The sequence below is a fragment of the Scyliorhinus canicula genome, chromosome 24, assembly GCF_902713615.1.
Source record: "Scyliorhinus canicula chromosome 24, sScyCan1.1, whole genome shotgun sequence".
NCBI classification, from domain to species: Eukaryota; Metazoa; Chordata; class Chondrichthyes; order Carcharhiniformes; family Scyliorhinidae; genus Scyliorhinus; species Scyliorhinus canicula.
Genome location: NC_052169.1, coordinates 21779241 through 21797380, shown reverse-complemented (window position 1 = coordinate 21797380; position 18140 = coordinate 21779241). Strand labels below are relative to the sequence as shown.

Genomic DNA, 18140 nt, shown 5'->3' with positions numbered 1-18140 from the left:
GGGGGAGAATCGAAAACTAGACGTCATAAAAATGAGGTAGTCTCTAATAAAATCAGAACTTCAAGAGAAAGGTCTTTGCCCAGGAAGTGGTTATGATGGGGAACGGTTCTGTAGATAGGGCAAGTTGAAGAGGGGCGGGCGGAGGCTCATGTGGAGTATAATGCCGGAATATTTCTGTTGGGCTGAGTGGCCTGTTTGTGTGCTGTACATTCTGTGTAATTTTACACAAGGGACTGTAGCAAGCTTGGAACCTTATCTGGGTCACTGCATTCGTCACCATAGCTGATGGGGTGGAGCTCTACACCTGCAGCCCCCTCTGGGCAGGAGTAGGAGCCAGTTTTTCTACTTCCCTCCCTCTTATAGCTCACAGAGGTCGTGAGTGAAAGAAAAATGACTGAAATCTGGAAGCATGACAACAGATGGACTGCACTTAAGTTCTCTGAAATGAGAAGAGGGATATGAACAGGAAAGTAGTCCTTTCACACAGCCAAAGTGTTTTATCTCTTTATCCGAAACCAAATTAGATTCATGTCAACTCTTCACTTGCTGATGAAGACATAATCACACATTTCTCTGTCTCTCACTCTCGCTCTCTCTCCCACTTACTCTCAACAGTCAATGAAGAGGTATCCATGCCGACAGTGCGATCGATCCTTCAACTCCTCGCACAGCCTACGGAGACATATCCGAGTCAGCCACGATGGTGTCAAGAGAACGTACAGCTGTTGGTAAGCACCGCGCCAGAACACAATCACATGAATGTTGCTGGTCTGTATGAAATTAATGCTCACGTCACGTTAGCTTGCAAAAGAATTCTAATTGCGTGCGGTTGTGCTGTTTAATCCTTTAATTGCCTTTAATCCCGCTCGATTGTTGCTGCATTAAAGGGAAAAACTGGCATTTGTATAGCACCTATCACATCCTTCATTGACCCCAGAGCCCTTCATAGCTAATGAATCACTTTTGGAATAGTCATTGGCAGCAGCCAGTTTGCCCTTCAGGACGGTGCCAAAAATACCAAGGTAGAATTCAATCGTTCCATTGTTGAAGGATAAATATTGGCCAGGAGAGCAAAACGCATTCCTGCTCTCCCTCGATTAATGCCCTCAGATCCTTTACCTGAACAAGCAGACAAGGCACCAGTGAGTATCCTGCAAGACAAACTCAAATTTATTTGGCATACTGTATTACATAATCCCCCCCCCCCCCAAAAAAGCATACAACGAACAATCATTGTGTTTGTAGACATTAAGGGCTACTTCAACTGCTTGTCATGCTGCATAATTTTTAGGTTTAATTTTCTTAATTGAATTTCTGTGCACTGTCTAATTGTTACAGTTGCCTTTCCTGTTTTAAGCTGCAAACTGTTCCTTCGCTGCCATTGCTGCACAAATGGGTGTCGCCCGCTGTGCTCTCTAAAACAAACATTCTCTGGCGTTTCCCCATCCACGGGCTTTCAGAAGCAAAATGCTACACTGCGATTTCACGTTGAAGTTGCCCCTTAATTGGAAAAAGTGAATTGGGTACTCTAAATTTTTTTTTTAAATGTTAATCTCAAAGTTTGCTGAAAAAAACTGAAATGTATATACTGCATAAGCTCACGTAAATATTGATCTTGTGTAAAAGCCAACTCTCTTGATTTTTTAAAAATAAATTTAAAGCACCCAATACGTTTTTTCCAATAAAGGGGCAATTTAGCATGGCTAATCCACCTACCCTGGACATCTTTGGGTTGTGGGGGCGAAACCCACGCAAACACGGGGAGAATGTGTAAACTCCACACAGACAGTGACCCAGAACCAGGATCGAACCTGGGACCTTGGCGCTATGAGGCAGCTGTGCTAACCGCTGCGCCACCCTGCTGTCCAACTCTCATGATTTTTGCCCTCAAGCGCAGAATCTCTACAGTACAGAAAGGAGGCCATTCAGCCCATTGAGCCTGCTTCGAAGGTACACCCCACCAGCCAGCCCACGCCCCATCCCCATGACCCCACCTAACCTTTTTGGATAGGGGCGATTTAGCATGGCCAATCCACCCAACCTGCACATCTTTGGACTATGGGAGGAAACTGGAGCAAACCCACGCAGACAAGGGGGAGAAGGTGCAAATCAACGCCGTCACCTAAGGTTGGAATTGAACCCGGGTCCCTGCCATTGTGAGGCAGCAGCGCTAACCACCATGCTGCTCAAAACAAAACATAGTTTTACAGACACCTCGTGTAGAAGCTTTGCCAGAGATCAAAGCCCAAGGATGTCAGAGTCATCCTGGAGATATGAATGATTTTACTTAATGAGAAATGTAGAAATAATGAAAATTAACACAAGTTTAAAACATTTATAAGCTTACATTTTTATTTCATTAATTTATTGAAGTGATCATTTTGAATGGTTAAAATTAATTCTTCAGTGCTTTTGGTTTTTACTTAATTCCATGGCGATGTTGATCAATGGGCTAAACAGCTGGTTTGTGATGCAGAACAAGGCCAGCAGCGTGGGTTCAATTCCCATACCAGGTCAGAATTCTGAATTCTCCCTCAGTGTACCCGAACAGGTACCCGAATGCGGCGATTCGGGGATTTTCACAGTAACTTCATTGCAGTGTTAATGCAAGCCTACTTGTGACAAAAAAAGATTATTTATTTATTTATTTTTATTATGTTCTTTTGAATTTCACTTGCATACGGGCAGCACGGTAGCATTGTGGGTAACACAATTGCTTCACAGCTCCAGGGTCCCAGGTTCGATTCCGGCTTGGGTCGCTGTCTGTGTGGAGTCTGCACATCCTCCCCGTGTCTGCGTGGGTTTCCTCCGGGTGCTCCAGTTTCCTCCCACAGTCCAAAGATGTGCAGGTTAGGTGGATTGGCCATGATAAATTGCCCTTAGTGTCCAAAATTGCCCTTAGTGTTGGGTAGGGTTGCTGGATTATGGGGATAAGGTGGAGGTGTTAACCTTGGCTAGGGTGCTCTTTCCAGGAGTCGGTGCAGACTCGATGGGCCAAATGGCCTCCTTCTGCACTGTAAATTCTATGATAATCTATGATACATGCATGTTAATATCTTGGCAATATTACCTGCATAAAAGAGGACCCGTCATTTAACCCCTCGAGCCCACTCAGCCATTCATTTATATTCTATATCCCCCATTTGTCCACCTTTGCTTCCCTGCAGGCTGTAATTGTCCTTCAATTATCATCGTATTTAAAACCAAGCAGAGGATTTACAGGATAATGACATTGGGCAAACAAATAGCTCCCGCCCCCGCCTGACTTGCTGTGTAAGAAATGAAAGTGAATGAGTAAAAAGCCAGTGTTACAGGAGGAGACTTGGCAAGCCTCTACGCCGTGAGTAAATGAGCAGCAATAATAATAATCTTTATTAGTGTCACAAGTAGGCTGACATTAACACTGAAATGAAGTTTCTGTGAAAATCCCCCAGTCGCCACACTCCGGCACCTGTTCAGGTACACAGAGGGAGAATTCAGATTGTCCAATTCACCTAACAGCTCGTCTTTCGGGACTTGTGGGAGGAAACCCACGCAGACAGTGGGGATTGAACTCAGGTCCGTGGCGCTGTGAAGCCCACATGTCCACAATCCGACATCCAAGTGTAAAACCAACAACTTTGCTTAAATTGAGATACTTTAATAATGCTTTTTTTATTTTTCCTTTATCAAAGTTACAGAGCTAGAGTGCGGAGAGGGACAAATTCCTAATCCAGCTCCTTGCCTGCTCCAAAAACCAATTTAAATTGAATCTAATTCATCGTCCCCACATACCAGATCTAGGCATTACAGCTGACCTCGCGCTCATCTTAGCCAAAAGGCTTAGTCGCGATGACTTTAATAATACTTGTAGCCATTGACCACAGAATTCATCGTCAGAGACTGGCAGGTGATAAGTAAGAGTACTTCCTGTTTACTTCCTTTCTTCCCATTTCTTTTATTTTTATTATTTTGGTCCATGGACCGATAATCTTTAAGCAGAAGATTCAAAGTTGAAGCAGCCTGCTTGCCAGGACACTGTTGCCAGGGTTTGGATTTTGGAAGGGACAAACCAGACTCTTCGGCACCAAGTGGATCTTAGGAACCAGCTTTGGAGGGAGTTGGTTCGATTGGTTAACTGCGTTGGTTGGTCAGGGACAGTGTTCTGCCTGGCAATGGTCAGTGATTGGTTCCTGCGTGATGCTTTCTGAGAGAACTCAGAAGTGTTTAGAACTTGGAAGCAAAAGGAACTCACTCTCCCTCTCCTGCTGGCTGAAGTGAAAGAACAGCCCTATTGTTCTGAAAGCAGTGAGTGCCTGACACGCCCTTTGCTGTGAACCTGAAATAACGCTGAGCCTGCCTAGAAAATCGACAACCTTGCCAGAGAAAACCATCTCAAGGCAAGAAGGAAGAAGTACCAAAACGAAAGCCTGAACTTCAGAAATACCTCGACTGGACGTCATCCCAGTACATCAAAGACTGTAATGAACTCCAATTGGCTTTATTGGTTGGCCAATTGGAGTATGAGCTCCCTCAATGATAGCTCATTGAGGGGGTCCATATAATCACCTGTGTAGGCTTTGTGAGCCAATCTTAAGTTGACTGAACTGCTAGCAGCACTGTTTGTAGCTGCTCCTGTAATATCGTTATCGTAAATAAATATTGGTGTGGTGACGGAACTCCTGCCTCCCGTGGATTACTACAGTGGCGACGAGGTAAACTACGAATTTTGCGGAGACCAGCTGCCACACTCGGAGGGTAAGCCTTGCCATTTTAAAAATGCCGTTTTTTGGGAGGTTAGAGGCATTCGACCCGGTTATTGAGGACTGGTCCCAGTATGTGGAGAGAATGTGTTACTTCTTCCGGGCAAATGATATATTGACCGACGAAAGGAGACGGCTTATTCTGCTGTCGGCGTGTGGACCCTCCACTTTCGCCATTATACGTAGTCTGACATATCCCGATGCGCCGGACACGAAAACTTTCCAAGAAGTAACGGAATTGGTGAAAGAGCACTACGACCCAAAACCACCCCTCATTTTGCGTAGGTACAGATTCTACACAGTGAAGCGGGAAGACAGGGAGTCAGTCACGAATTTCTTGACCCGCCTGAGAAGGCTGGCGGAAAAATGTGAGTTCGGCCCGACGCTAAATGAAATGCTTCGGGACCGGTTAGTGTGTGGTATAAACGACCTCACAATACAGAAACGCCTGTTGGCGGAAACGGAGCTAGACTGCAGGCAGGCGTTACAGCTCGCACTGTCCCTAGAAAAGGCAGCAAGTGGGGCGCAGGAACTACAGGGCACGCCAGTGGAGGTAGATACCTGTGAGAGGGACTACCACAACGGGTCCTGCTACCAGATAGCCGCTCTCAGGAAAAGCCTGAGGAATAGAGGGAAAAAGGAAAACCCCAGAACTGCCCCCAAGTCTGCCAGGACTAACTGGAGACAGAGGGAAGTACCGGCTGAGGCTCCCCAACAGAGAAGGACCGTTTCTGGCACCAGACAGAGTGGGGTAACAACGACAGAAACCCTAGAAGGAGGTGGCAAAACAGGAATAGCAGGTGGGGACGCAGGGAAGTACACAACCTAGATGCCCCATCCTCCTCCGAAGGGGAACAATTATATAATATTACAACGAAGAAAGCAGAACCCATTAGGATTACCCCACGGGTGAACGGGCGGCCGACAATAATGGAAATAGACACGGGTGCGGCCGTATCAGTAATGGGAGTGGCAGCATTTAGAAAAATCAAAGATGGACTCCAGCCACTAACCCTGACAAAACATAGACGAAACTTAAAACCTACACGGGGAAACCCCTGGAAGTTCTAGGCACGACTCATGTACCTGTGGAATATGAGAAACAATTGCTCAGATTACCGTTGACGATAGTAGAGGGCTCCAGACCGAGTTTAATTGGACGGAACTGTCTGAAAGACCTCAAATTAGATTGGATGAAAATTTTCCAGAGTGGAAGCGGGCAGTTGAGTGGAGTACTCCAAAAATACCCGGAGGTCTTCCAGGAAGGTTTGGGGGATATCATAGGCGCCAAAGCAACTTTGCACGTGGACCCAGAAGCCCTTCCGAAATTTTGTAAGGCCAGGCCAGTACCTTTTGCATTAAGGAAGAAAGTAGATGACGAAATAGAAAGGTTACGGCGCGACGGCATTATCAGACCAGTACAATTCTCGGAATGGGCAGCGCCGGTGGTACTAATTTTGAAGCCAGACGGCTCAATACGTCTCTGTGGAGATTTCAAACAGACAGTAAACAAATACGCACTGCTGGACAAATACCCAATCCTGAAAATAGACGACCTATATGCCAAATTGGCAGGTGGGCTTTTGTTCACGAAACTAGACATGAGTCACGCCTACCTGTAGTTAAAACTGGACAAGGGCTCCCAGAAGTTCGCTACGATCAACACCCTGAAGGGCATTTTTCGTTATACTAGGCTACCTTTTGGAGTATCATCAGCCTGCGCTATATTCCAGCGTACGATAGAAAATATTCTGCAGGGACTACCGCAGGTGGCGATTTATTTGGACGATGTCTTAATCACGGGTAGGACAAACAGGGAACACTTAAAGAACCTGGAGGAAGTGCTCAGGCGTTTCGCAAAGGCAGGCGTACGGCTAAAAAGGGAAAAATGTGTTTCTCTGGCCCCACAAGTGACGTACCTGGGATATAAAGTAGACGAGTCAGGCTTACATCTATTAGAAGACAGGGTAAGGGCAATAAAAGAAGCCCCAGCTCCCACCACGGTCCAGGAGTTACGATCATTTCTAGGGTTGGTAACCTATTATGGCAAATTTATTGAAAATAGGGCATCCATCCTAGAACCCTCCACCAGCTACTAAAAAAGGGGCAAGAATGGAAATGGTCCACCCGCCAAAACCGAGCATTTAGGGACATTAAGGAACAGCTGTCATCCGAAAATGTCCTAGAGCACTATGACCCAAGGAAGGAGTTGGTGGACACTTGTGATGCATCCCCCTACGGGGTAGGAGCCGTCTTTGCCCATAGAGGAAGGAATGGGGAAGAACGGTCAATAGCCTATGCTTCGAGGACCTTGGCGATGGCTGAGAGGAAGTACGCCCAAATCGAGAAGGAAGGACTGGCGGTGATATTTGCAGTAAACAAATTTCACCAGTATCTGTACGGGCGGACATTCACCATAGTGACGGACCATAAGCCGTTATTAGGGTTATTAAAAGAAGACAAGTCAATACCCCCGATTGCATCAGCTAGAATCCAACGCTGGGCGTTGCTACTGGCGGCATATAGATACGTTCTGGAGCACAGACCGGGAACGCGAGTAGCAGATGCTTTGAGCAGACATTCCCTCCCGGACACTCCGCCGCAAATACCAAAAGTAGAGGAGACAGTAATGACTCTAAATTTTTTGGACACCCTACCAGTAGACGCACAACATATTCGGTTGTGGACGCAAAAAGACCCAGTTTTAGCCAAGATGAAGCATTTACTGCTAACAGGGGAACTGGAAAGACCAGTGGAGCCCCAGATGCACCCATACTGGAGCAGAAGGGACCAAATAACCGTAGAAGACGGTATCCTATTATGGGGAGCACGGGTAATCGCCCCAGCTCAGGGCCGTCAGGCAATCTTAACTGAGTTACATCACGGACACCCAGGGGAGTCTAAAATGAAGATGCTAGCTCAAAGCTACGTTTGGTGCCAGGTTTGGACACAGACATAGCAGCCTTGGTACGTCGGTGCCAGGAGTGCCAACAGGGGCAAAGAGTGCCACCAGCGGCGCTATTGCACCCATGGGAATGGCCAGGCAGACCGTGGACCCGCCTGCATATTGACCACGCCGGTCCTTTCATGGGCTCAATGTTTTTGGTGATAGTGGACGCCCACTCCAAATGGTTGGACGTCCACCGGGTAAACACGGCAAGCACAGCATCGACAATTGAAAAGCTCAGGGCCTCGTTTGCAACACATGGACTTCCGGAAGTATTGGTGTCGGACAACGGAACGGCATTCACAAGTGGGGAATTTTGAAAATTCCTGAAGGAAAACGGAGTCCGTCACATCAAAACGGCCCCTTACCATCCAGCGACCAACGGCCTGGCAGAGAGAGCGGTCCAGACACTTAAAGCGGGACTCAAGAAGCAACCGGCAGCGTCAATAGACACAAAGCTCTCCCACTGGCTGTTTGATTACAGGACCACACCGCATTCTACAACGGGCATACCGCCAACTGAACTCTTAATGGGAAGGCGGTTGCGAACGAGGCTGAGTCTCCTTTTCCCAAATTTAACGGGGAAAGTGGAGAAACAACAGGAGGCCCAACGCAGGGGGCATGATAATAGTCGGCAGCAGAGACATTTCCAGGTGGGGGCACCGGTTTGGGTCAAGAATTATGGGAATGGATCAACGTGGGTCAAAGGCACGGTAGAGTCCCAAACAGGGCCCATATCCTATGAGGTTTCAATAGGAGGTAAGGTGCTGAAGAAACACCTAGACCAAATAAGGGCAGCGGAACCACACCTGGAGGCAGGCGAAGCAGGGCCGCCTCAAGCTGGGGTAGCCCAGACGGAAAGGATACCCACACCCCAGCCCCGAGCAATTTCTCCAGACCCCGTCATCCAGTCATCAGAGTCGGAGATGGACACACTCGACGAGGCCGCCGCGACACCTCTCCCCGAGGAGGAGGAAGAACAACTTCCAAGGAGGTCGTCAAGGTAAAGACGGGCACCTATAAGGTACACCCCGCCCACTTCGGAGAACGACCCGGCGGACGACACAGAGGTGACAGACCCAGACATGAGGAGCAGGAAGAAGCTCAGAGGAATGCCAGCTGGCAGGAATTCCTCGGACCTTGGGGGCAGGGGTATAATGAACTCCAATTGGCTTTATTGGTTGGCCAATTGGAGTATGAGCTCCCTCAATGATAGCTCATTGAGGGGGCCCATATAATCACCTGTGTAGGCTTTGTGAGCCAATCTTAAGTTGACTGGACTGCTAGCAGCACTGTTTGTAGCTGCTCCTGTAATATTGTTATTGTAAATAAATATTGGTGTGGTGACTAAACTCCTGCCTCCCGTGGATTACTACAAAGACCCTTATCCTTTTAGTTTTATTTATGTTTTTATTCCCTTTCCACCAGCATTTCCCCTCTGTTGTTTGTCAGTGTGTGTGAATGTAGAGAATGGGGGGAGTTAGGAAGGGGAGGTTGGGCATGGGGTTGTAAATAATTAGTTACATATTCTGCCCGTTTAATTATAATACAAATACATAATAAAAGGTTACTTGTTTTTCAAAGTTACAAACCTGGTGACAGTAGATTTTTGGGCTCAACCAAGGAAATTGGGTATTTTAAATAAAATCTAATTTTGCCTGTGTTGTGACTCTGGGTCAAGTGGGGCTGGATTTGAAAGCGCACCAGGGGGTCGTGACAAGAAACATCTGCAAGCTACAGATTACATATGGCACTTTTGCCACCCAATCGTGTAGCAATTCCGTTCCGAGACGTGAGTCTGCAGCGATCTCGAAGCATTTGATCGAGATATAATGTGGCTGAATAATCACCGAGAATCGTGATCGTGCAAGGCCAGTGGAGAGCTTGAAAGGGTGCCGCTTTTTTCCCTAGTTTTCTGTCTCGCCACCTTAGGGCAGTGGCCCATGTCTGGAGCATATCGTTCCGCTGACATCAGCAGCACCTTAACCCAAATCTGTACGGCAGAACAGTGCATGTCAGCAGGATTTTTGTGTGGGTGGAACCCAAGCTGACTGCTTTACGGACCTGACGTACCTGCCTGGGTGTGTCAGAGGAGACGCTGGGTTATCGGATATAGCAGTGCTGCGCCATCAAGTGGTCATACCCTGCAATTCCGGATCCTTGCCACCCAGAATTTTGCATTGTAACCGTTGGCATTTTCAAAATGTTTCAATTGTTGCGACAACAGGTCTGTGGATATAAAATACGTGCGCGCACAGGGCCTTTAACATAATGCGATCTCCCATGCCTGTGCGCATGGTGAGCAAAATCACATTGAAGTCTTCAAGTGAGAAGAGGTGTTGGGAGGCTGAGAGTTAATTCGAGCCTGGCACAAAACCGTTGGCTGAGTTTCCTCCCATCCTGACGACGGCGAACCTCTGCCGCGGGTTTCCTGGCAGCGAGGGGGGGGGCATAGAAACACCGCTGACATCGCAACGGCGGGCCACCTCTGCTGCCCTGAAACACACTTTGTGGACACAGCAAATCCCGCCCGTTAAAATCAAAAATGTAACATGCCGTCGTTTTTTACAAGTACATTTATTAGGATTTTACATTTTTTGCAAACAGCACGACAAAACTGCAAAGTAAATACATTACAGCCAGCAAGGAAAAAAGCTCAACATACACGGATACAGAGGGGGACAAGAGAACAACATTATCACTGGCTGGATATCTTTCCAATGAAAACAATCCTAATCTACTCAACCTTTCTTCATAGCTAGCACCCTCCATACCAGGCAACATCCTGGTGAACCTCCTCTGCACCCTCTCCAAAGCATCCACATCCGTCTGGTAATGTGGCGACCAGAACTGCACGCAGTATTCCAAATGTGGCCTAACCAAAGTCCTATACAACTGTAACATGACCTGCCGACTTCTTGTACTCAATACCCGTCCGATGAAGGCAAGCATGCTGTATGCCTTCTTGACCACTCTATCAACCTGCGTTGCCACCTTCAGGGTACAATGGACCTGAACTCCCAGATCTCTCTGTACATCAATTTTCCCCAGGACACTTCCATTGACCATATAGTCTGCTCTTGAGTTAGATCTTCCAAAATGCATCGCCTCGCATTTGCCTGGATTGAACTCCATCTGCCATTTCTCTGCCCAACTCTCCAATCTATCTATATCTTGCTGTATTCTCTGACAGTCCTCCTCGCTATCTGCAACTCCGCCAATCTTAGTATCATCTGCAAACTTGCTCATCAGACCACTTATACCGTCGTCCAGATCATTTATGTAGATCACAAACAACAGTGGTCCGAGCACCTCGCGAATCTTCAAACTGCAGACCTGCACCACAGAACCGAGATCCTCGTCTAGATCAAAATCCTCAATGGCGGCCGTCAACCGGATGCACACAGTACCGCCGTTGCAAAAGCCCGCTCATCAACAACGTCACTGCAAGCAGGGCCCCACCCCAGCCCACTTTGACCACCACCGTCAAACAAGGATTGTGTACAATTAACTCTTCTCCTCTTTGCAAGACACCAAGCAGGATCGTCTAAGGATGTAGTGCAAGACATATATCCCAGGGGCTGGTTTAGCACACTGGGCTAAATCGCTGGCTTTTAAAGCAGGCCAGCAGCACGGTTCAATCCCGTACCAGCCTCCCAAACAGGCGCCGGAATGTGGCGACTAGGGGCTTTTCACAGCAACTTCATTGAAGCCTACTCATGACAATAAGCGATTTTCATTTCATTCATAAAATAAGGGAGTACAAGGTGAGCCGTGCTGGAGCTCGGGAATACACAGCCGCTACCACGCTCACGTCAAGTGACCCCCCCCCCCCCGCCATCCTTTTTTAATAGTTCCATTCTAAATCATTGCATCCACACACATAATAGAAACTGCCTTTGTGAATGACGCCACCTGCACAGTCCCCTCCAAACCACTCACCATCCTGACTTGGAAATATATCGGCCGTTCCTTCCCTGTGGCTGGGTAAAAATCTTGGAACTCCCTCCCTAACAGCACTGTAGGTGCACCTACACCTCAGCAGCGGTTTAAGAAGGCAGCTCACCACCACCTTCTCAAAGGCAACTAGGGTTGTGACACCAGCGTCCTTAAAAACAATGTTTATAAAGTCTGCCAGATAATGCCAGACCAGCATTTTCTGTTTTGATTTTTTAAAATTATTTAATGGATTGAAGGGTATAGTTACAGAGTGATAAATGTGGGTCTATAATGAAATTGTGTGCCCAGTCAGAGATTTTAATAGATCAGTGATCTAAATCCACACTATGGACATGTTTACACTTTCCAACTAAAAGCTTTGTATAGTGCCCAGGAGTTAGAGGCCTCAGCATCTGTACGTACGGGATCCTATTCATGTATTGTTTGCTTGATTCTAGCTTCTGTAATATGCCAAGGAGCCTGATGCCAGGGAGCCCTGGTTTGTAACCTGTAGGATTAACCTGTTTATTCTCCTCACAGAATTGTTATATTTCAGAAGGAGGGCATTCGGCCCATCCTCTCTGAACGAGCAATTCACCCAGAACACGCTGCCGCTTTCTCCCCGTACCCCTGCGCACTCTTCCAGGTCAGGTTGCACCTGTGGAGAGAAACAGAGTTAACGTTTCATGTCTGCGACCTCCTGGCAGAAGGAATTGCAAACTTTCAGTGAGCATCCTGCCCGCTGGTCTGCTCAGAACTGTTGGAATATTCATCAGTGTCCTCAGGCCAGAGACAAACATAGAACAACAGCATCGTTCCCTATAGTCCCGTTGGTTCAGGAATGAGTCAGTGGGCTTGACCAGACAGAAAGGGCTCTGAACTAGTAACGTAATAGCATAACATACATATCTTATCCATTATACTCCTTGAAACCTTTGTGCAGGCAGCTGGCAGAAGAAATGAATAGAGCCATCAAAAATATTTAGCTGGTCCCACCTTGTGTTATTGATGGCGGTAGCTAACTCCCCTGGTGTTGGTCATGTATTCACAGTCTGTGTTATTGTTTCCAGGTATTGCACGGATGAAAAGCACTTTTTTGCCAAGCGCTTCATGTTGGAGAAACACATCAACCTAATGCACGGCATCAAAAACCCAGACTTCAGCCAGATGCCAAAAGCAGCGCACGGGAACACGGAAATAACAGTGGTGAGACATCCCCGTCCCTGCTTCTGGTTGTTGTCGTAAGGTGGTGCCAGATTTTGTAATGGGTGGGAAAGTGGTAAGGATGTGGGCAGATGCTGGTATTCCCTGCGTCAGGTGTTGGCCAATGACGGGAGTGAGGTGCTTCACAGCCAGAGACGTGGAAATGAGCGGTGTGGCGTTACCCGATGCACTTGTGGGATTGGCAGAGAGTACAGGCCAAATGAAGCAGAGGGTGAGGTTGTTTGGGTTTCGGGGCCTGGTTTTCCAAGTCACGGGCTGATATCTGGCCTGTGCTGCAGTTTGGATACTTCTCAACGGGAGCAAAACACAGAATGGACTCCAGAAATCGGTGGCACAGCGGTTAGCACTGTTGCCTCACAGCGCCAGAGACCAGGGTTCAATTCTGACCTCAGGTGACTGTGTGGAGTTCGTACTCCCCCTCCCCCCGTGCCTGCTTGAGTTTCCTCCAGCTGCTCCGGTTTCCTCCCACAGTACAAAGCTGTGCAGGTTAGGAGGATTGGCCATGCTAAATTGTCCCTAAATGTCCCACGGTTAGTTGTGGTTACAGGGTTATAGAGATAGGGTCAGGATTGGGCCTAGGTAAAGTGCTCTTTCAGAGGGTCTGCAAACTCGATGGGCCAAATGGACTCCTGCACTGTAGGGAGTCTATGGTTCAAAATAAAGGGGTCAGCGATCTAACCCAACTGCAGCATCTGGCCCCGTACATTTTTGTAGAATGCTACAGTCAACAGAAAGAGCCCATTGGACCCATCATGTCTGTTCTGCCACTTTGTAAGAGCTATCTAGTTAGTCCCACTCCCCTGTGGTTTTCGCAATGCCTTGCAAATTTCTGCTTTAATTATGTATCCAATCCCCCTTTTGAAAGTAACTATTGAATCTGCTTTTACAAGACTTTGGTTGACTGCACGTAAAGAGATTGTGGTTGGACGTGTACGTGACGCAGGAGTCAAATGGACATGTAAATGTCACCACTTGATGAGCACTGATCTTTATCAGTCTGAGCATTAGGATTTTGTGGAACCCTGCTGGGGCGTATCGCTTTGTTAGACCACCTCCTGGGTAAATGGCTTTCGAACACAACACTAGACGCTGCCATGTCACACCTCATTTCCTTCAAATTATGGAGTTGCAAAAAGATGCAACATTGGGCAAAAATTATTGTGTAATAATAAGCAAAACCAAAGAGAGCCGCAGGGTTTACAAAACAATACAAGGTTTTGCTTATTAGTCTTTTTTTTTTAAACTATCTTTTCTATTTTGCCTTTATGAAGGGGTCCTTTGAAACTCAGCGATCTACCCGCAGAGTGTGCCACAAGTGTACTGTGACAACGGTCAGTGGCGTTGACAGCATCTACCATACCCACAACCTCCATCATAGCTTCATAGGAGCAGAAGGAGGCCATTTGGCCCATCGAGTCTGCTCCCTCATTCAATCATGGCTGATCTCATCCGGGCCTTAACTCCACCGTCCTGCCCGTTCTCCATAACCCTTCACCCCATTACCGATTAAAAATCTAACTCCTCCTTAAATTTCCTCACTGTCCCAGCATCCACTGCACTCTGGGGTAGCGAATTCCACAGATTCACAACTCTTTGGCAGAAGTAGTATCTCTTCAGCTCCGTTTTAAATTTGCTACTTATCCCAAGACTATGACCTCTCGGTCTAGGATGTCCCACAAGAGGAACCACCTGCTCCACATCTACTTTATCCAAACCTTTTAACATCTTGTCTACCTCAATTTGATCTCCCCTCATTCTTCTAAATTCGAGCGAGCATAGGCCTAAATTGTTCAATCTCTCTTCATCAAGAAGGACGGGGGCAGGAAGGTGCACGGGAACACCATCACCTCCAAGAACCCCCTGCCAAGTCGCCCAACATCCTGGCGTACCAAATCTCCTTAATAACCACTCACTCGCAACGGCCGAAAAGCCCAGAATTAATCATTTGGGGGGGAAAATAATCACATTTCACAGCATATCCAGAGATGCTGTTAAGATATCTAATTGTTATTTTCTGTTTGAGGAGGACTTACCTGGAAAACGAGTGGCGAGTGACCGTGAAGCGGGTGAGCTGCTCAACTCCGACACCATAGCATTGCTTCCCAAGAGGCTGAAGGTCACAGTGTTCAAGCAGTACAGATGCTCCATATGTGGCTACATGACGAAGAGCAAAGCTGACTTCCAGGAGCACATACCTCAGCACAAATCTGACGGTTCAACCTTCCAGTGTTCACAGTGTGGGCTCTGTTACACATCCCCGCTCTCCCTGAACAGACACCTCTACATCGTCCACAAGCTGAAGGAACCCGAGAAACTCCAAGCCACTGTCGCGGCCCGTGAAAACGGGCAAGGTAAACATCGCAGGGAGGCAAACACTACATCGGAGGAAGACGTAGATCTTCGGTGCCAAGTCTGCAAAGACATTTTTGACAGTGAGGCAGCATTGAGTGCTCATGTTCGGACTCATGGAATGAGGTTTATACTATCCAAGCAGAATGGAGGATCAGAGCAATGACTGCACTGACGCCTTTTTAATTCTTCTGCATTCTGAATGGGTCTGCTGTGACCCGAGTGACGAACCTGCATTCATTGATACATAACACAGCAACAGATTAGTAAGTAAACGGAAGTGGTACTCGTTCAAAGCTTCTCCCTCCCCTTTTAAAGGTCCATGAAAATGAAACAAGTGTTGCTTCAGGAACCCCCGATCTGCAAACACTTTTTTTTTTCTTCCCCTTTTTCTTGCTGGTATCAAAACAGCAGCTTTTATATATATTTTTTTTTTTTACAACCCCGTGCACAGGCTGAACCTCACAGGGAAAGCAAACCAAAGATGCTTTCTGCATCCTCCAGCCCTTCACACCCTCAAACCTTTCCCACCCGTTTCTACCAGTTGCGCGGATTTTGCACTTGCGAGTCTCCGGCCAACTTCCAGTGAAAGTCTGCCACGGTCCCGGGTGTCCCAGAGTCTGCGGTTACAGAAGCAGAGCCGTGTCCTACTGTGTCAGTTCATTGTTAGGTCAAAGTTGGGAGTTAAACGGTTCTGTGTTTGGGTTTTAAGCAAATTAAGCGGCTCAAAGTGAATGGAGGCCCCGTTCTAAATGAAAAATTGGGATCTAATATGCATGCGGTAAGGAGTCATGACATGAAGTAGCTTATTTCAACTTTCTTTATCTATCTCTTATTTAGAAGTAAGCAAGCAGATTATACTGTGAGTAAATCTCTGCAATCCCTCGTGATGCAGTTGTCCCCTCTTTCATTTTGTGTGTAGCGTTGGAGTGGCGATCCCGGAGCATTCTTTGGGATAATGCTTTTCCTCTTTTTGCTTTGTCACTTGTTGGGGGGGGGGGAGAGCTGGTTTCCACCTGTCTGTCTGCTGGCGAATCACACCCTGATGTTTCACTCCGACCGTGACCCAGCGTGTACCTCCGACTGTTTACATTGTGATGCTTAAAACCCGGTGAACAGAATAAGGCCACAATGCAGGCACAAAACCCTGCTGAGAAGTCGCACCTCAAGTTTCCTTCAATCTTGCGGCTCCCGTGCACGACTCTGCGTATGAAATACAGCAGCATTGCTCACAGAAAACCTGAGTGATGCAGCAAGCAGCCTGCCCAGTAATGTGAGGATGGTTCTGATAAATAGTAGGTATGGCAAGGCTATGTTCCTTTCCAGCCATATGAGTGAGGTGCACGGCCGCAAATGTTCTTGTACAAGTTATCGCCTTGTCGGATAATGTTTTCCTCAGTTGTGACGTCTGTGTGGACAGTGAGGTTTTTGGGAGCTTAGCGATATGACTTGCCACAGTTACAATGTCTTAAAACCATACGCTCTGCCGTTTGTGCAGCAAAGCCTCTGAGCTGGAGGCAAACTTCAGAATCATAGATTTGCACCACAGAAACAGTCATTAAGTGTGTACTGGTACAAATACTCTGTATGAGCCACCTAACCTGATCTCACTACTCCTGCTTTTTCCCCAATGTCTTTTATTTAACTCTTGATTCCCTTTTAAGATCATTTGTGGGCCCTGCTTGAAAAATACCCAGTGACAGAGAGCTCCTCATTCCACATATACTACTCTGCAAAGAATTTATTTGTAACCTCTCCTTTAATTCTTTCATAGCCATGATGTGGAGATGCCGGCGTTGGACTGGGGTGAGCACACAAAACCAGGTTAAAGTCCAACAGATTTGTTTCAAACACTAGCTTTCGGAGCACTACTCCTTCCTCAGGTGAATGAAGAGGTAGGTTCCAGAAACATATATATACATAGATAAAGTCAAAGATACAAGACGATACTTTGAATGAGAGTCTCTGCAGGTAATAGGTCTTCACAGGTCCAGACGGAGAAACTGGAGAGAGGGATAGTCACAAGTTAAAGAGGTTTGAATTGTCTCAAGCCAGGACAGTTGAAAGGATTTCCAAACGTTCACCAAGGCAGCCTTCAGGACGGGCGACAACGCAGAATCACCGAGCGGAAACGTATAGCCAAGTTCCGCACACATGAGTGCGGCCTCAACCGGGACCTTGGATTCATTTCTCATTACATTCACCCCCCACCATCTGGTCTGGGCTTGCGAAATCCTGGCTTGAGACAATTCACACCTCTTTAACCTGTGATTATCCCTCTCTCCAGTCGCACCGTCTGGACCTGTAAAGACTGAATTACCTGCAAATACTCGCATTCAAAGTATCGTCTTGCATCTTTGACTTTGTCTGTATATATGTTTCTGGAACCTACCTCTTCATTCACCTGTGGAAGGAGCAGTGCTCCAAAAGCTAGTGATTCAAAACAAACCTGTTGGACTTTAACCTGGTGTTGTACGACTTCTTACTTAATTCCTTCGAGGAAAGGAGAAGCGATCGGGCAAGTCAGCCAGGGCAGCAGCACAGCCCCACGTTTAAAAGAAACCTGCGCCCATTTTCTCCCTGTCCGTTAGGAAGAGCTGCAAGTATGTGGATGGAGAGGGCAACAGAGCGCAGTCTTGGTGGCTGGATGGGGAAACTTTGCTGAGTGCAACAATCTGCCCCAAGGCTCCTGAAAATGAGCAGGGGTAACCTCCGCAGGACTGGCCAGGAGGCGCTGGAGTGGAAGTAGGCCAATCGAGTCTGCTCCACCATTCAGTGAGATCATGGCTGATCTGATACGATAATCTTCAACTCCACATTCCGGCCTTATCCCCATGACCCTTGATTCCCTGACTGATTAAAAATCTGTCTATCTCAGCCTTGAACATACTTCACGACCCGGCCTCTCCAGCTGCCTGCGGTAAAGCATTTCGCAGACT

The 18140-nt window shown here is 47.3% G+C and overlaps 1 protein-coding gene across 6 annotated transcripts in view; it reads left to right on the top strand.

The window, feature by feature from the left end:
* Positions 1-17076, top strand: part of znf592 (zinc finger protein 592) — a 197809-nt gene extending 180733 nt beyond the window's left edge. For 5 of the 6 annotated variants that reach the window (XM_038784203.1, XM_038784206.1, XM_038784204.1 and 2 more), the window contains 3 exons: positions 616-728; positions 12699-12834; positions 14876-17076. In XM_038784203.1, coding sequence (XP_038640131.1) covers positions 616-728; positions 12699-12834; positions 14876-15367 — 741 coding nt within the window. In that variant the 3' untranslated portion in view covers positions 15368-17076. The remainder of the gene's footprint in view (positions 1-615; positions 729-12698; positions 12835-14875) is intronic. The other variant, XM_038784202.1, reaches the window with a different exon arrangement.
* Positions 17077-18140: the final 1064 nt, after the last annotated feature.